The sequence below is a fragment of the Schistocerca cancellata genome, chromosome 4, assembly GCF_023864275.1.
Source record: "Schistocerca cancellata isolate TAMUIC-IGC-003103 chromosome 4, iqSchCanc2.1, whole genome shotgun sequence".
Lineage (NCBI taxonomy): Eukaryota > Metazoa > Arthropoda > Insecta > Orthoptera > Acrididae > Schistocerca > Schistocerca cancellata.
Window position 1 is genome coordinate 926,967,240 of NC_064629.1, and position 17,658 is coordinate 926,984,897.

The 17,658-nt window shown below is 43.0% G+C and overlaps 1 protein-coding gene across 1 annotated transcript in view; it reads right to left on the reverse strand.

Moving 5' to 3' along the window:
* Nucleotides 1-17,658, reverse strand: part of LOC126184508 (homeobox protein SIX6-like) — a 345,036-nt gene that overhangs the window by 171,468 nt on the left and 155,910 nt on the right. Inside the window, exon 4 of the mRNA XM_049926901.1 lies at nucleotides 6,701-6,824. Within this exon, the coding sequence (XP_049782858.1) occupies nucleotides 6,701-6,824 (124 nt within the window). The remainder of the gene's footprint in view (nucleotides 1-6,700; nucleotides 6,825-17,658) is intronic.

Here is a 17,658-nt window from a genome sequence, read left to right on the forward strand (position 1 = left end):
GAGAGGCAGATTATGTCAATTTGGTTAGATAAATTCATTTCATCAATACAAATGAGTAGTTCATCAACTTTATTTCTGAGTCCCAGAATCTTCTTAATGACTGGAATAAACAGGAACTAAACGGAAATTAGTATTTAATAGCAAATGTTGTTGATTCCTATTGATATTGATTCTAACCGCATTATTTACCTTCACAGATTAAGAGGCTCGAAAATATTTCTTTACTTAATAACACACCTGTTAGTTTAAACTGTGTTTCAAACACGACTATGGCGTTTTAAATATAAAATACTACTAAAAATGGATTTCCTACAGAATACTTTGAGGTTTTTTTTTCTGTCTGGCATGAGGTGTATTAATTGTTTTGAAGATATTGTGTTAATGGCTGTCATCTCTTTTCAAATATCTCTAAGTTTTTGCATAGCAACAGTGACCAGAATTCTTCGTTGACCTTGGCCTTTGTTACCTACTCGAAAGATCATGATAGTACATTTTATATGTGACTGGGTAAATAAGTGTAAAGAAAATACCAAGAATGACGAACCACCAGGGGCGGTGAACTACCATTCCGAAAGTTTCTGGTTCAAATCGCGGTCAGACGCTAATGATGTACAGTTGCCAGAGTTTCTGCAACTCACTCCGAACGAATCATATGTTAGCCCTAGCTACAACACACCAGACAGTTCCTCATTTTTGTGTCTACGTATTGCATAAATGGCTGTGCTCTGCAAACCATTGTATGTTGTGTGGGGTCCAATTTCATCCCTCGTTGTTACGTTCACCTATGCTGCGTGCGAACAGCGGTTGTTGATACCTACCGTACAAGCCTCAGTTTTTATCACTAAGAGAGATCTGTGTGAGGGAAAACAATACTTGTCTTGTCTCGCTTTAGAAGAGCAGGTCTTCTCCCCGTGATGTCAATGTGTCCGACGAGCTCCGTGAGAATTTGTGTGACGCTCTCACGCCGACCAAATAAACCCGTAGAGCATTCCACAATCTTCTCTACATCGCCCGCTGATCCAATGTCGTAAGCGTTCCAGTTTGAAGAGTTAGTAGGAGGGAAGAGTTGTAAGGAACTTCCACCGTTGGCGAATTACACTTTCTTGCGATCAGGGGTCGCGATACTACAATGCTAATTGCTTCATTCGGTGGATTTATTACATCGCCTGAATTCATATGACGATAAAGCATATATTTTTTTCTTTTAAAGACGTAAACGTAATTACTTTTTATTAATGAATTGCTGCGTGTACTTCAGGCAGCGTATCGAAAATCTACACACTGCCCCAAGAAAATGAGGTGTACACTTCTATACGTTACCAATCCGAAGCCATAGTTGATATGCTGTCGTACTGAAGCGCCACAGAATCTCAGTGAAACAAATATTTTGACTGAAGGAGTAAAATTTATTTTTGTTTAACCTGCTTTAGGTCGATAGGAATCCACCTTTGTTGACTAATCGTTCACGATCTTCGTGAATAGTACAACCACAACGACGTTTTCTGATGGCAATATTACGTATCAAAAAATACAATAAATCGAAATTACTTCTTTATTGTCGGCAAAATTTTCAGTTGATTACTGTGTATACGTGCTCATGTGTCAGCTGAAGTTTTAATTTATGGTGCCTTTTTTCCTTTCTTCTCAGTTGTCTGGTTTTAAAAGCTTACCTTCTCCATTTGCTAGGCGGATGAGCTGTCTTCTGCGTAGTTTTCAGAAATCACTTTCTTCGTAGTGCATACACCGAGGGTCACATATTGCGAATATTAACCCTAGCAATACCAACGTATTTTTCATAATGCGCATGAAGGGGGGGGGGGCGGGGGGGGGGGTCACTATATGCTCAGCCTAAAAAAATTTAAAAAAAGAAACAAATTTCTTTAATTGTTGTTCACTCATATTAACAACATACTTTTTAAAGGCACACTGATGTTTAAGTCTGGTCCAGATCCTAGAAGTATCTTTTAGCCTCTGAGCAATATCAACGTACTGTCAATAACGTGTACTGCCAGTGGGGAGGGGGTTCCTTATGCCCACTCTAAAAAAATTAAAAAAGCACAGATTTCGTTACTTGTTGCTGACTTTAACTCAAAACTTCTTTTTTAAGGAGATATTCATGTGTAAGTAAAGTCCTGAATGAGAAAATATTGAATATGACGTCCATTGCAGAAAGTGACCTCTGCTACCAAGACTTAAATTTTTTATTTGAGTTTAACTAAAAAATTTAAAATATTTATTCATTAAAAACAATAAAAAAGTTTTTGAAAATTTTAAAATATATGGTAACTAGTTAGATTACAATATTTTATAAAGGTGGGCACTAAGTACCAGGTGATCAAAAAGTCAGTATAAATTTGAAAACTGAATAAATCACGGAAAATGTAGATAGAGAGGTAAAAATTGACACACATGCTTGGAATGACATGGGGTTTTATTCGAACCAAAAAAATACAAAAGTTCAAAAAATGTCCGACAGATGGCGCTTCATCTGATCAGAACAACAATAATTAGCATAACAAAGTAAGACAAAGCAAAGATGATGTTCTTTACAGGAAATGCTCAATATGTCCACCATCATTCCTCAACAATAGCTGTAGTCGAGAAATAATGTCGTGAACAGCACTGTAAAGCATGTCCGGGGTTATTGTGAGGCATTGGTGTCGGATGTTATCTTTCAGCATCCCTAGAGATGTCGGTCGATCACGATACACTTGCGACTTCAGGTAACCCCAAAGCCAATAATCGCACGGACTGAGGTCTGTGGACCTGGGAGGTCAAGCATGACGAAAGTGGCGGCTGAGCACACGATCATCACCAAACGACACGCGCAAGAGATCTTTCACGCGTCTAGCAATATGGGGTGGAGCGCCATCCTGCATAAACATCGTACTTTCCTGCAGGTGTTTATCAGCCAGGCTGGGGATGATGCGATTCTGTAACATATCGGCGTACCTCTCACCCGTCACGGTAGCAGTTATAAAATCAGAATCACGCATTTCCTCGAAGAGAAAAGGCCCGATAACGGTAGATGCGGTAAATCCAACCCATACCGTGATTTTCTCGTCGTGCAATGGTGTTTCCAAGACAGTTTTAGGTTTTTCGGTAGCCCAAATTCTGCAGTTGTGGACGCTGACAAACCCTCGGAGTGTGAAATGAGCTTCGTCGGTCCGCAACACGTTACTCAACCAATCGTCATCTTCCGCCATCTTCTGAAACACCCACACCGCAAATGCCCTCCGCTTCACTAAATCGCCAGGTACCAGCTCATGATGCCAATGGATTTTGTACGGATAGCATCGGAGGGTACGCCTAAGTGCCAACCAAACAGTAGTGTATGGAATGCCGGTGCGACGTGCGACTGCACGAGCGCTGACTTCCCTGTGCATAGACGAACCCGTTACAGTCTCCATTTCTTCCTGAACTGTCTCAGCAGCATTACGCCTTGTGCTCGGACGGCCACTACGGCGTCTATCGTCTAAACAACCCGTGGCTTCGAACTTCGATTCATTCTCGCCACAGCTGCATTTGTCAACGGACCTTTACTCGTTCAAATCCCCTTCCTATGGCGATAGGATCGTAACGCTGAACTAGCACATTCTCCATTCTGATAATACAGCTGCACTAAAAGCGCCTTTTGAGGTAACATCAACATGCTGTGACTGCTAGCACATCTGATTCTCTCTCTCATTACAGCTCCTTTCATACACGAGTGTCATGCGCAGTCACTGACGTTTTGCTGTCCAGCGCCATCTGTCGGACATTTTGTGAACTTTGTTTTTTTTTTTTGTTCTAATAAAACCGCATGTCATTCTAAGCATGTGTGCCAATTTTTACCTCTCTATCCACATTATTCCGTGGTTTATTAAGTTTTCAAATTTATGCTGACTTTTTGATCACCCGGTGTCTTTCTGTCCCCTTCCTTGGTATTGCAAGGGTTAATTTGGAAAATAAATTATGAAAGGGTTCAGGAAATAAACACATAGTATGTTTCAATTGTACATGGAGAGTTTTTACTTCACCATTATCGCATTATTATAATCTCTGACGTAAGTTTACAATAAATGACAATAGTTTTAAATATCTCATAATTACATCCCTAGTTCCAGTTTTGTATGCTTCATTTTAAGCAATCAAAATTGTCACGTGGTATACAATCTATGAACGAGTGAAGAAAATTCTGGATAAATTATAAAATACTCTAACAGTTCAATTTAGCGTTCATTTACATATAATGCTCACTGCATACTTAACTATTCAAGGTGTATGTTTTTGTAAAGTACAATTTGCAGTAAAGGAATTCATATTCTCGGATTTATTTATACTCAATAATAGAGTTATAGACACAAGTTGAGATAAGCCAAGCTATACAAATGTAACAGAATAGATAGATGTTTGTCAGACCACACGTTCGCAGAAAGGAAAAAGAAGTGTATCGAATATATTACATCCTCAGAAAAGAAAAATAAGCTATAACAAAACAACAATAAAACTATTGACAGTGAAACTGACACGTTTCGTATGCAGCGTCTTGCTTTTGCTTCTGAAGTAGAAAATTATTACGTGTGCAGATTCTGAGTCACAGTGAAACTAAAGCATTTTTTATACTTCTTTATCTACAAAAGACTTTTTACGTTAATTTCTGAAGTATTAGTACAAACTTTGGCAAACCATACAGTGTTTAGAGCCCAATACTTTCTTTTGCGATTATCCATGCCTCTATTTTGTTGTACGCACGCTGTACAGAGAGTATCAAACCCATTGTGATTTAATTACAAACTAACAGAAATTATCTAAATATTGCGGAAAGATATGCGCCAGTATTTCAAAGACTGGATTTAATGTTACAGCAAGAATCGCTGTTTCCTTAATTTCCAAGCACATAGCAATACCTATAAGCTATATAGCTATTATCTATAATTCTTATTTACACATGCAGTCCAACCACTCATTGCAAGATTTGATCAGTACAATGATTCGTTTCATGATTGATTAGACAAACTGATGATGGAACGTTTCATACACAGACACACGTATCCGACACACGCCCAGTTAACAAGCTCCTCCCCTGAATCGGCATATTCTACCGAAAAAGACAGCTGCAGCTACCAACTGACACAGTATGCCTATTGCACATAGAACTGGGGTTTTCTGCCCATATTTTCTGTTTTACTTCCGACATGTTCTACCAAACATGACTGAAAACGGAATAATGCGTTCGTGATTCTCGACAATCCACAAATTGAACAGAAAATTCTACTCTACACTTAAAAATTAGATAGTTTGTTAGTACTTTTTCTTTATTGTTATAGATTCAGCATTGACGATATCGTCTTACTGAGCTCAAGGGGTAGTTTTCCTGCACCGTTTGGAAGGTGGAAGGAGACTGTCCGAGCAGTCTCCAATCTTCCGAGTAAAGAACGAAGATCGTGTGACGAAATCCAACCGGACAAACAGATGTACGATTCGTGTGAGAGAAGTGTCATTTGACAATTCGGAATCGAGCAGCATCCTCGTCACCGTACCAGTGAAATTTTTAAGATAGAATTTGACTAGTTCATCGGTCTCGTAAAAGACGTCGTTTACACACAGCATTAATGATAATGATGAGCTCTTTTTGTTTCAGAATAGCTTCTTACGTAATATTTGCCACGGATGAACTCTGATATCGATGCTTCAGATTTTCTACAAAAGTCGTAAACGAGAAGAAGGAATTTACATTTATGCCCTCGGTTTCCTGTCTCGCCTCGAGTTTCATTTGGTGAGCCGATTTAGGGAACCGATGTCAGAATTGTCGGGCTAAACTGAAACAGAAAGCTAGATCGCAGTTCCGTACACGTGCCGCGGACGGAGCAATAACTGAGTTCTGTTCTGCTCGACAGACTATTACGTAGCACTGCTTCCGTCAACGCGAAGGGCCTGTGTGATTCGGTACGGAAATGGTGTTCTAGGAATTACAGGCGTCGGACTGTTCCGGAAGATACCCGCGTCGGCATCGTCGCAGAGGTTATGCGCTAAAGTCAGACACGCGGAAAAGAAAATCTACCTTCACAGTGCGCGTACATCACAGAAAGAACGTCCCTCAGATCGCGGTTTCTAACTCAGAATAAGTGAGATACGAAACTTCAGGTGTTCTCCGCTGTGCTGTGCTTCGTACCCACCGGAGGCAAAAGCCCGACAGCGAGTTAGCAATACGAGCTCTTCCGTCGGGGTATCGACAGTGGTCGGTCTCAAACAACTGGCAGAAGTAAGGACGAAAATTGGTCTTCGGACGAGCAGAACGGTGACTGCGAGGAATAGAGACGTAAAAACCTGTAGAAGTGAGGAGTTTGTTGAAATGTGCAACGGAATCTCGAGCTCGTGTCCACCCGTACGCGAACGGAACCGCGGTCGACAGGCGGAATGGCCGCTTTCGCGCGGGCAGGTGTGGCGGCTGCTCCCGCCGCATCTACCGGGCGGGAAAGGAAAGCCGAGCGGCGGCCCAGAGGGAGGTGGCGGTGCGGCGGCGGCGGCGGCGGCGGCGGTGGCGGCGGCGGCGGGGGCGGCGGGGGCCGCGCGATCACGCGAGCGGCAGCCGCGGGGGCGGCGGGGGCGGCGGCGAGAAGGGCCGGTGCAGCGGCGGCGGCGGCGGCGGCGAGTGCGTGCCCAGTGAGATGCTCGAGTCGGACGACGTGGAGGCGGCGGCCGGGCTGTCGGCGCGCGCGGGGGCGGACGAGCGGCGGGCCGCTCCGTGCGCGGGGACGTGGCCGCCGCCGTGCGCGTGCGCGTGCGCGTGCGCGTGCGCGTGCGCAGACGACAGCTGCGCCGCCAGCTGCTGCTGCTGCATTCTGCAACACGCCGACACACTACACTGCATTACACTAATACCTCAACAAAACCAAATTATTCGTAATCGATTGCAAATTCAATAAGGGATAAAGCGTTATACGGAAGGAAACAGACAGGGATTCGACAAAAAATCTATACGAACATTTCGCTCGTTTATCAACTCGCAGATTTCGTACACTTTTAGGAAATACATTTAACCTGCACATAAAATATTTATTCTTCGACCGGTGTTCGGGAACTAGCCCGTCACTCGGCGGCAACCTAGAAATGTAAATATAATTAAACCCGATGCGTTCTTCTGCACTGGCGGACAGAGAAATGACAACACCGAGAAGGAGTTGTGTGACATACACGAAAGATGGTAGGCGTGTTCCTGCAACTGGAACATGACATCCATTCAAATTTCGCGCTAGTCGCATAGTAGTGGCGGTAGTTGCGCTATTATGAGAATGCAAATCAGTTTTGCTTTAAATTCGAGCTGTAACGGTCGCGAGCGCTAGTTACCTTTGAAATCGGACGTGGTGAGTTGATATTTGTCAAGAATGCCTTTAAGGCGACAAAGGCGCCGTTATCGGCACTTCACTGAGTTTGAACGTGATCGTGTAGTTGGGTACGAGAAGCTGGATGTTCCTTCTCCGATATTGCTTGGCAGAAATGTAGCCACTGTACAGGTTGCTGGCAGCGGTGGTCGCGAGAATGTACGGTCGCGAGAAGACCGGGCCCGGACAGCCACGTGGCACTAGCGAGAGGAAGGACCACTGCGTTCGTCATATCGTCCTGTATCTGCAGCAGCAACTGACATCGCAGTGACAGTCCAAATTGCTACAAATCTGTTACTTCGAGGAGGTAGACGCCCTGTAGCGTTCATTCCACTGACCCAAAAACCACCGCCATTTGCGACTTCAGTGGCGTCAAGCGAAATCTCATTGGAGAACAGAGTGAAAGTCTGTTGTGTTTTCTTACGAAAGTTGGTTCCGTCTGAGTGCCAGTGATGACAGTGTGTTGATTAGAAGGAGACCAGCTGGGCGTCTGCAACCGTCCTATCTGCGTGGTTCAAAAATGGCTCTGAGCACTACGGGACTTAACTTCTGAGGTCAGCAGTCCCCTAGAACTTAGAACTACTTAAACCTAACTAACCTAAGGACATCACACACACCCATGCCCGAGGCAGGATTCGAGCCTGCGACCGTAGCGGTCGCGCGATTCCAGACTGTAGCGCCTAGAACCGCTCGGCCACCCCGGCCGGCCTATCTGCGTGATACACGCACTGGATCTACAACTGCAGTTATCGTCTGGAGTGCGACATCAGGAGCACTCTCGTCGTCATCCCGTGCACACTGACTTCAAGTTTGTACGTCAATCTGGTGATTCGACCTGTGCTGCTGCCATTCACGAACAACCTTCCAGGATGTGTTTTCCAACAAAATAACGCTCGCCCACTTACCGCTTTTGTAACCCAACATGCTCTACAGAGTATCGACATGTTACCTTGGCCTGTTTGATCAGCAGATCGTCTCCAATCGAGCACATACGGGACACCGTCCACAACCAGCATTAACCGTCCCTGTACTGACCGACCAAGTGCAACCATAAACTGACAGCCGCCACCTGTACAGCACAATGCATGCACGTTTGCATGCTTGCATTCAACATTCTGGCTCTTAAACCGGTTGCTAATGTAACAGCATTTCACATTTCCAATGGCTTATTTCGCGCTTACATTAACCTGTGATCCTGCAGTGCTAATCGCTTATATATGTTACCTAGACAAATGTTTTTCCGGAATTTCACTACTCTACATCACTTATTTTTGGATGCTGCGATTTTTTCCGTCACTGTATTTCCAGTTTTGTTCTCAGACAGACCCATGTTAGGAAAGTCCCTTTAGCCTGGTTAGCAATGACATAAAATTTTCTGATGTATGGCACTCCACAGATTTTAAATACTTCATAAACTACATTTTTAATCAAGTAAATTCCTTTAAGCTGTGTATAAAATACTCATTTCGTATTTACATTAATTATGTTACGGTCTACAGCATTACGTGGTTCACTGCGGTGGATCTCCGTAGCTCTGATAATTTAATGAAAATGACTCGGTGATTGACACTTGGAAAAGTCGTTGATTGGGGGGGAAACCACTGATGCCTCGCCCTTGCTCAAACGACATTCAGAACTAAGTGAAATGGTACAAAGAAGAGGTATTTCCATAAACGACGGAATTTAAGTGCTGAAAATCATACCGGTCACCTGAAAGAAGGACGAGTTACAATTCCCAAGGTGACAGATGTTAAGAACAAAAATTAATATAATATTCTGAATATTTCGTCACTTCTACTGTCGCGGAATGCTAAACTCTGTCCCTCGTCCCTCTCTGGAAGACGACCCGAGTGGCTATCGGGTGCTAGAATGTACAATTCTAACATCTAACAATTAAGTATTTCTAATATCGTCCAATCAGCATTATTTTTTAGTATTACTTGTATATTGTTGCTGAGAAGTTCTGTAAGGTAGAGTGAAGCTGCAACATTTGGAGTATCAGTTGTAGGACCGAAATAAACTAATATGGTTCGGTAAATACCAGTATATGTAGTGGCATTATCCGTATTATAATTTCGTCGAAATGTCTTTTCAGAATGAACGGAACATGCTAGATTTTAATGCACCTTTCTTTTTGTCACTAACGTAAAAATCGGACACAGAAGATCAATTACCCGAACGCAAATTTTCATAATAGCTAATATGCAGCCGTTACGGCCCTGTAGTCACCCACTACGTATACGTACTCTAGAGATGTTTCGCTGCACGTTGCTAATTGGCGCTGGCGTCGGTGCACAGACGAAAGTGGATCATTTATCGTCTGAAAGAAATTAAGCGGGCAGTGATATGTTTTCGAAACGTGAACGGGCCGTGTAAAACAAGATCCGCGATAGCGGCGTGACACTTGTTTCCCGGCCAGTGTGCATTAACACAGGAACGTGTGGTGTGAAGGGTGTCGACTTCACATGTGTCACGTGACGTGCTTAACTAAGGGAGAGGAACAGGATAGAATGCAGCGGGAGCAATACAACGACAGCGTTAAGTGCTAACCCCGAGACGATACTCGCTGTCAGGTGAGAGGTTAGCCTGACAGTGCAACGGAGACCTGCGACCAGCTTCCCCGCTGCCTCCGAATGCAAACGCAACGGACGCGGCCTTTGTGTCTCTTCTATCATGTAATTCACAGAATACATTAGATTTCTACCGTTTCCTAAATATATATCAAAATGTAATTCGTAGAACACATTCGATGTGAATTTCATTTTCTGAAGGGCAGACCGATTGGATAACGATTAGGAAGCACATTTATAACCTAGACTTCGTCTTCGTTTCTACCGGTCAACGCTATACAGGGTGTTTGACAATTCCTGTCACAAGTTTCTGTGGGTGGTAGAGGCGACTTAGTAGATAAACTTTTCATGAGGAACCCACTCCCAGATATGTACCGTTTGGATGCAAAAGAAGTTTGAAGGTCGGATCACTTTACATTCTAGCACTTCACGGTACGGATACAAACTGAGAATGGAGCCGGCGTCAGTCGCTTTTGTAATTATGACATCACATACTAGTTTCGTCTGCGTACAAGAACGGCTGCGGAAAACTGGTATAGCAAGTAGTAGGGTTGCTGTGGTGGTTCACGATCGCGGCTCATTCTCGACTTTGACGAGAACACAAGAGAACCTGGCAAGTACTCGAAACATGAGCATGACAAGGGTTCCTGTAAGGCAGATCTCAATGTCTCTTCTGGGTGAGTACCAAGAAGCGGAATATTTGAACGTGAACCGATCTTCAATTTTATTTTACTTCCAAACGGTACAGTTTCGGACATCGATTCCTTGTGAAAACTTTGTCTGCTTAGTCCTTTCTACAACTCGTACAATCTTGTAACAGGTATTGTAAATCACCCAGTATATTATTATTTTGCTGATATATGAGGTCCGTATCTGCCATAAGATAGTCGCACGAGGTAGCCGTGCCGTTTAAGGCGCCTTGTCACGGTCCATGCGGCTCCCCCCGTCGGAGGTTCGAGTCCTCCCTCGGGCATGGGGGTGCGTGTTGTCTTTAGCATAAGTTAGTTTAAGTTAAATTAAGTAGTGTGTAAGCTTAGGCACCGATGACCTTAGCAGTTTGGTCCCATAAGACCTTACCACAAATTTCCAAAATTTGCAATGAGATAAAAATTACGTAATGATGTTGAGGCTTGTGACGTCATTCGTGCGCAAACCGAGATATAACAGAACACTGACAATATTTATTTTGCTTGTTTTTCATTTTGGGAAAGTAGTTTGTGGTGACAGACTGATCTGTAGCGCCGCCCGAGGTGTAAGTTAGACTGGAAAGTGCGTTTCTTTGTGTCTTGGCGAAGCCGCCTAAAAGTGGATAAGATGGTTCAAATGGCTCTAAGCACTATCGGACTTGACATCTGAGGTCATCAGTCCCCTAGACTTACAACTACTTAAACCTAACTAACCTAAGGACATCACACACACCCATGACCTAGGCAGGATTACAACCCACGACCGTAGCAGCAGCGCGGTTCCGGACTGAATTGCCTAGAACCGCTAGGCCACAGCGGCCGGAAAAAGTGGATAAGACATCTCAGTTACGGTGATATACTGATCCGTGACGTATTCCGGAGTCTATGTTGAGCTGAATGATGATGATGATGATTATGATTATGTTTTAGGGGGCTAAACGCCCTGAAACGTGACAGTTCGGTTGGGAGACGGAGTAGCTAACGAGTGTGATGTTCTGAGAACAGCTGTAACTACTTTTATGTTGCGTATATCACGCATACGAGATTCTGATCAGTGGTTTGTATCCCTCAGTCGTATCGTGCCGACCGTGCTTCCAGCGGAGGGGCGGGAAAGTAAAACAGAAGGTTTTTGGATGCAGTGAGCTCGGTGTTGACGTCTCTAATAGCAGCGGCGCGGCTCGCTGGCCGGATTTGTACATCGCTTTGTTACACATGTGCGCTTCTTTTGTTGTCAGTGGAGGGAAGGCGATTTTGGGCCCGCGCGGGACGGTCCGTCCCGGGCAAACAGGGGCAGGTAGCGTTCCCACGCGATACTTTTCCAGGCCATTGTTTCGTGCTGATAGGGGCCTGCTCTGCCACTGTGTACACAGGCCGCTCTCCAACCCCGACCACTTCTGGCTCTGGAATCGCCGAACAATGCAGCTTTCTTCCACTCCGTCATCAGTCGGAGACTGCTACGTTACTGAAAATTCGAAGCAAGCCAATAACACTGTATCAGTTACACAGAACGTGATACCCACCAAAGACAGTGGAAAGACAAAAAGTACTCTGACGTTAATGGCTGAAAATAATAATTTTACTTCGAGGGTAAGTAACCGATACTCTACTGTCCTAGCCTGCCGCGGTGCCCGAGCGGTTCTAGGCGCTTCAGTCCGGAACTGCGCGACTGCTATGGTCGCAGGTTCGGATCGTGCCTCGGGCATGGATATGTGTGATGTCGTTAGGTTAGTTAGGTTTAAGTAGTTCTAAGTTGTAGGGGACTGATGACCTCAGATGTTAAGTCCCATAGTGCTCACAGCCATTTGAACCATTTGAACTGTCCCTCGGAAATACAAGAAATAGTAAGTGTTCAGTTTTTTAGGACTACAGACAGACAACATTTAACGGAAAAACTTCAGCCTAAAATTAATAAGCGCCTTAATTCAGCTACATTTATAGTGCACACCCATATGTGATTGAAAATTAAAAAATAGTATTCTCTGCAAATAGCCATTCGTTGATGTCATACGGAATTTCTCCCTGTACACTCAGTTTACGGGAATAGTATTTTTAGAATAGAAAATGGTTTTGGAACAATAATTTCTGGTGCTAGTTCTAGAAGATGCTGCAGAGACATAGAGCAGGGTGGCGCAGTGGTGAGACACTGGAGTCATATTGGGGAGGACAGCGTTTCTTCCAGTCACGACCCGTCCTTCAGATTTACGTTTTCCGTGATTTCCCCATATCGCTTCAGGCCACTTCCGGGACTTTTTCCTTTGAAAAGGCACGATGATGATGATGATTGGTTTATGGGGTGCTCAACTGCGCGGTCATGAGCGCCCATACAAAGTCCCAATTTTGTCACAGTGCAATCCATTCACTGTCACGAGTGAAGATCATGACGACAACACAGATACCCAGTCCCCGGGCAGAGAAAATCCCCAACCCAGCCGCGAATCGAACCCGGGACCCCGTGATGCAGAGGCAGGAACGCTAGCTACTAGACCACGACCTGCGGACTGAAAAGGCACGGACGATTCCCTTCCCCATTCGGGCATGCTCTCTTATCTCTAATGACCTCGTTATCGATGAAAAATTAAATCCTAATCTTAACTTCCTGCAGATAAGCGGACCCGCCAGTATAAAAGGAAGTGAGAGTAAGTATTTTCTCGGTAGTAGAGAGGCAGTGACAGCAGAATGGGTCGATGAAGACAGTTCAGTGCATTCGAACGTGGATTAGTCCTTGGACGGTACCTGAGTAGCAAATCCATTAGGGACACTTCTACGCTTCTAAAATTTTAATTTCTTTTTAATAAAACAGTCTCGAACGCTACAGATGTTTATTTTGTTTTGAAACCAGTTTCGGTCTATAATTCAGACTATGTTCAGGCTTTAGGCACTGCAGTTCAATATTAATACATATTCAGAGGAATTTCTATAAAAACAGATAGTAACACGTGACACGTAATGCAATAGTAATAAATCCTCAGAGGGATTTCTATAAAAAGAGATGGAAACAAGATATCATCTCTTTTTATAGAAATCCCTCTGAATGTGTATCACTATTGTGTTGCAGTCCCTACGGCCCTAAGATGGTCCAAATTATAGACCAAAACTGGTTACCAACCAAATAAACGTCTGTTGCGATAAAGACTGTTTAACTAAAATTTTTTAAAGTATTTTACACTGATCCCTGTTCACTCTCCATTGCAAGAACGCTTTATAAAATTGCCCAAACTGGTTATGTGAGTGTAAAACGGAAACACGAAGGAATAACAGCAAATCTCATGTACTGACGAACAGAGACAGTCGAGCTTTACAGAGGCTGGCTGTAAAATATCAAATGAAACCAGCGGAAGAAATCACTCGCTAGTTCCAAAGTCATGCCAGAAGCCCAGGTAGCACAGTGACTGCGTAGGGCGTTAAAGAGAATAGGATTAGAATGCTCGAGCAGCTCCTCATAAGCGTTTCTGTAGTCAGTGCTAAGCGGCGTGCGACGTGTGGTGTTGTGTGCAGAGACGCTGTTAGTCAGTGGATGATTGGAAGCGAGTGATTTGGAGTGATGAATCGCGCTGTGTCCAGCTGCAGACCGATGGAAGGATTTGGGTATGGTGAATGCCTGGAGAACGTGGCCTTCTAACAGTGAAGTACGGAGGAGGTGATGTTGTGGTATGGTGGTGTTCCCTGTGGCAAAAGTGTGGCTCGCTTATTGCGTTTAAGGGAACGCTAAATGTGCAAGGATACGAACATACTTTTCAGCATTACCTACTGCGTACAGTAGAGGAACAGTTGTCAACATGACAATGCACCCCGTGATAAAGCAGTATCTACGAGGCAATGAGTAATGGACAATAATATTCCTGAAATGGTCTGACTTGAACCCTACGGAATACTTTTGGGAAGAGTTAGAACGTCAATTTCGCTTCAGACCTTTTTTGGTTTCGGCTCTTGAGGGCGAATGGGCAGACTTTCCTCCTCAGACATGCAAATACATCATTGGAAGTTCAAAGCAGAGTTCACGTCATCAATGAAAGTGAAGAGTGGTTACTCTCCGCACAAATGTCCACTAATGTTTCCGGATAATTTTGATCAGATAGCGTATATGATATCGTACCCTGATAAGAAAAGCGGTACAAGTCGAAAACGGGCATCTTTAATTTATGTCACTGAAAAATACGTATGAAGTGTCCCGACGTGCACAGAAAATATATTGGAATTTACCGCAAACAACACTAACCTGAAATTTAAAGATAGTTTAGAGTGTTTCAATGTAAGTTTTAAAGAATTAATTCCGTAAGTCGAGTTTTCCCAAGTATTACATTTTCGAGATGTGTCACAGTGCTTGCTGGGGTGCTATATGGATGGAGTTCTTCGAAATGTAACTACATTCGGATGTGGCATACAAAAGTTGTTAATCTTTTTTTTTTTTTTTTCAAGATACTTAAATTTTCTGTCTGTGGTGCCTTATACTTTCGTGATTTAAACAGCACTGCTGGCATCCCGGTCGAATGTAAGTTTAAGATCAAATATGGTATAATATCTATGAGTCTCATAACCTCTTCAGAAATGTGCCTCACAGAATCATAAAATTTCCTAAGCACTAACAAATAGGTCGCAAATTAACAGGCCCTGAATTATGAAATTTAATGAAAACAGTCTACCTTTGAAACTGAGACGAAATGATTTTAAACTTCTGCGATTAGCAAAGTTTTCACTATGCACACTAATGCATCATTGCCGATATGTGATACTTTGCCGTCTACGAAGAAATCTGAAGAAAAGTTGGTCATCAAAGCGAATAAATCCTGAATTCATTAAGACGGCAAAGAATGTGCCTTAAATCATAGATGTGGTTGGTATAACTCGTTTTAAGCCACAACATCGTACTAATAATTCAGTTATTCTATAACCGCAGAACACCGCCAGAACTTCATCTGAGGTCCAAGGTGTAAGTTTCTTACAATGTATTACCTTAAGAAGAACTCAAATCTGTGCTTAAATCAACGACAGTCAATAAATATTGACAATCGAATAGGTGACTTACTACTCAGATGCGGCGCGATCTTGGGCGGTTCGCGCAGCTCCCTCTCCCCTCACCCCCCTCCCCATGGTCGGAGGTTCGAGTCCTCCTTCGCGCCTGCGTGTGTGTGTTGTCCTTAGCGTAAGCTAATTTAAGTTAGATTAAGTAGTGTGTAAGCCTAGGGACCGGTGGTCCCATAGGAACTTACCACAAATTTCCAATTTTACTAATGAGAATGCACAGTAACAAAAATTATGGTACAATAGTGTAAAATTTAGTGATACTACTGGTTGCTACATATTGATATGTTGACCTAATTTCGTCCTGTGTATGCATAGTTGCAAAAAACTACATGGTAACTGCAAGTAGCAAATATTTCGCTTTCAGTTTAATAACCTCACTGTTACACAAATTCGTGTATTGTAAAAATGTTATAAAGGTGATGAAAATGAGAATTCTGACGTGAAGCGATCATCATCCATGAGTTAAAGGAGGTTACAGTCGAAAAAAATTAAACAAACTTACGGCCGTGTAAATATAGTAGATAGGTGGGGCGTCTTCTACTCTCACGTCTACCTTGTTTTGTTCTAGAGACTGCAGCCCATCGAGAAAGAGGATAATGTTATGGTGATCGCTATCAAGGTCGGCGCTGTTGTTGATGGAGGTCAGACAGTGAGACATCACAGGTAGATACTCCTACATTCTAAGTTTTATTCTGTATACGACACCTGACACTGTCATGATGGAAGAACTGCCAGGAGAAACTATGGATTCGCTGAAATCTGTGTCAGAGGGTTAACAGAAAAGTTATGCGTGAGTGAAAAGGTATCCACCTTGTCACTACGCAGCTGAACAAACACACATTGCCAAAAATTCCGCAACTGACGATGCTATCCAAAATTTATGTCAATATTTGCTGTAAAAATGCGCTCAATGAGGTAATCTGTGGTAATAAGAATATACGTAAATATTTTGCGAAATTTCTGGTTAACCTTGCACATCAGTGAGTGATATAAGTGGAAGAAGGCACTGAACAGTAATGTGTGCCGAGTGTCTCGAAAACAAGGTAAGATCGTCGCATTCTAGGTTTCTGTGTGTACAGAGGAGCAATTAAGTTGTGATATAATTTTATTAAAGTGTAAAATGTTTATCAAGTTCGACGACTAAATAATTATAGAGGAAGGTTGTTTTAAAACGTACTTCGACGTTATGAAAAACATCTGTCTGTACCAAAAGACAGCGAAACTAGAATGTGACATCCCCCCTGCGCCCGGAACAGCCTTATCGCAGAAGATAAAGAAATTGGCTGTGGGTTCAAACAAACAAAAACCATTTTGAGACTACTTAGCAGTGATTAGAAGACTGCGCCAGTTCCTGAACTCTAGCCTATTTCGTAAAGGTGAAAGACGAGTACTTGCTACATTGAGTTTTTAAGTAAATTTAGAGAATACAGTACAGACCAGGAAATCTCGAGGTTATGAAGACATATAGTATTGACTGGGATTTATAAAACCTCCTCCAAGGAATTTACTGCGGCCGTCAGTGACGCTTACAACAACCCTTAAAACTCTCAATGACAATTTTGAGAAAGGGGATGCAGTTTCCATCACATCGAAAGCGCATCACATGCATCTGCTTAATCCTAAATTATCGCGAAGTAATATAAATGAAACAAATATCCTTTACTGTTGCTGTTATAATAATAATAATTATTATTATCATTATTAAACTTTACAAGGCGTGAAGACTCTTCGTTGCAGAATGAACAATATTGAACCACTTTTGCTCTGACTTCACAAATATCTTTACTCTGCCTTAAGTTTTCCTACTTACCTTGAACGTTAGCGAGGTATATTTTACATAGGCGTCCAAGAGTTTGTATTAAAGTAAGAAACTCTTCTGTCACTCTCTAGATGATTCTGTTTGGGTGTGCTCTGATGACTCGCCCTGTCTAATGCAATGTTTTTCGCTTTAATTTTTGATACAACATCTGATTATCGTTATCTAATACTCTCGAATCATGTAAATGCTATCTCTCA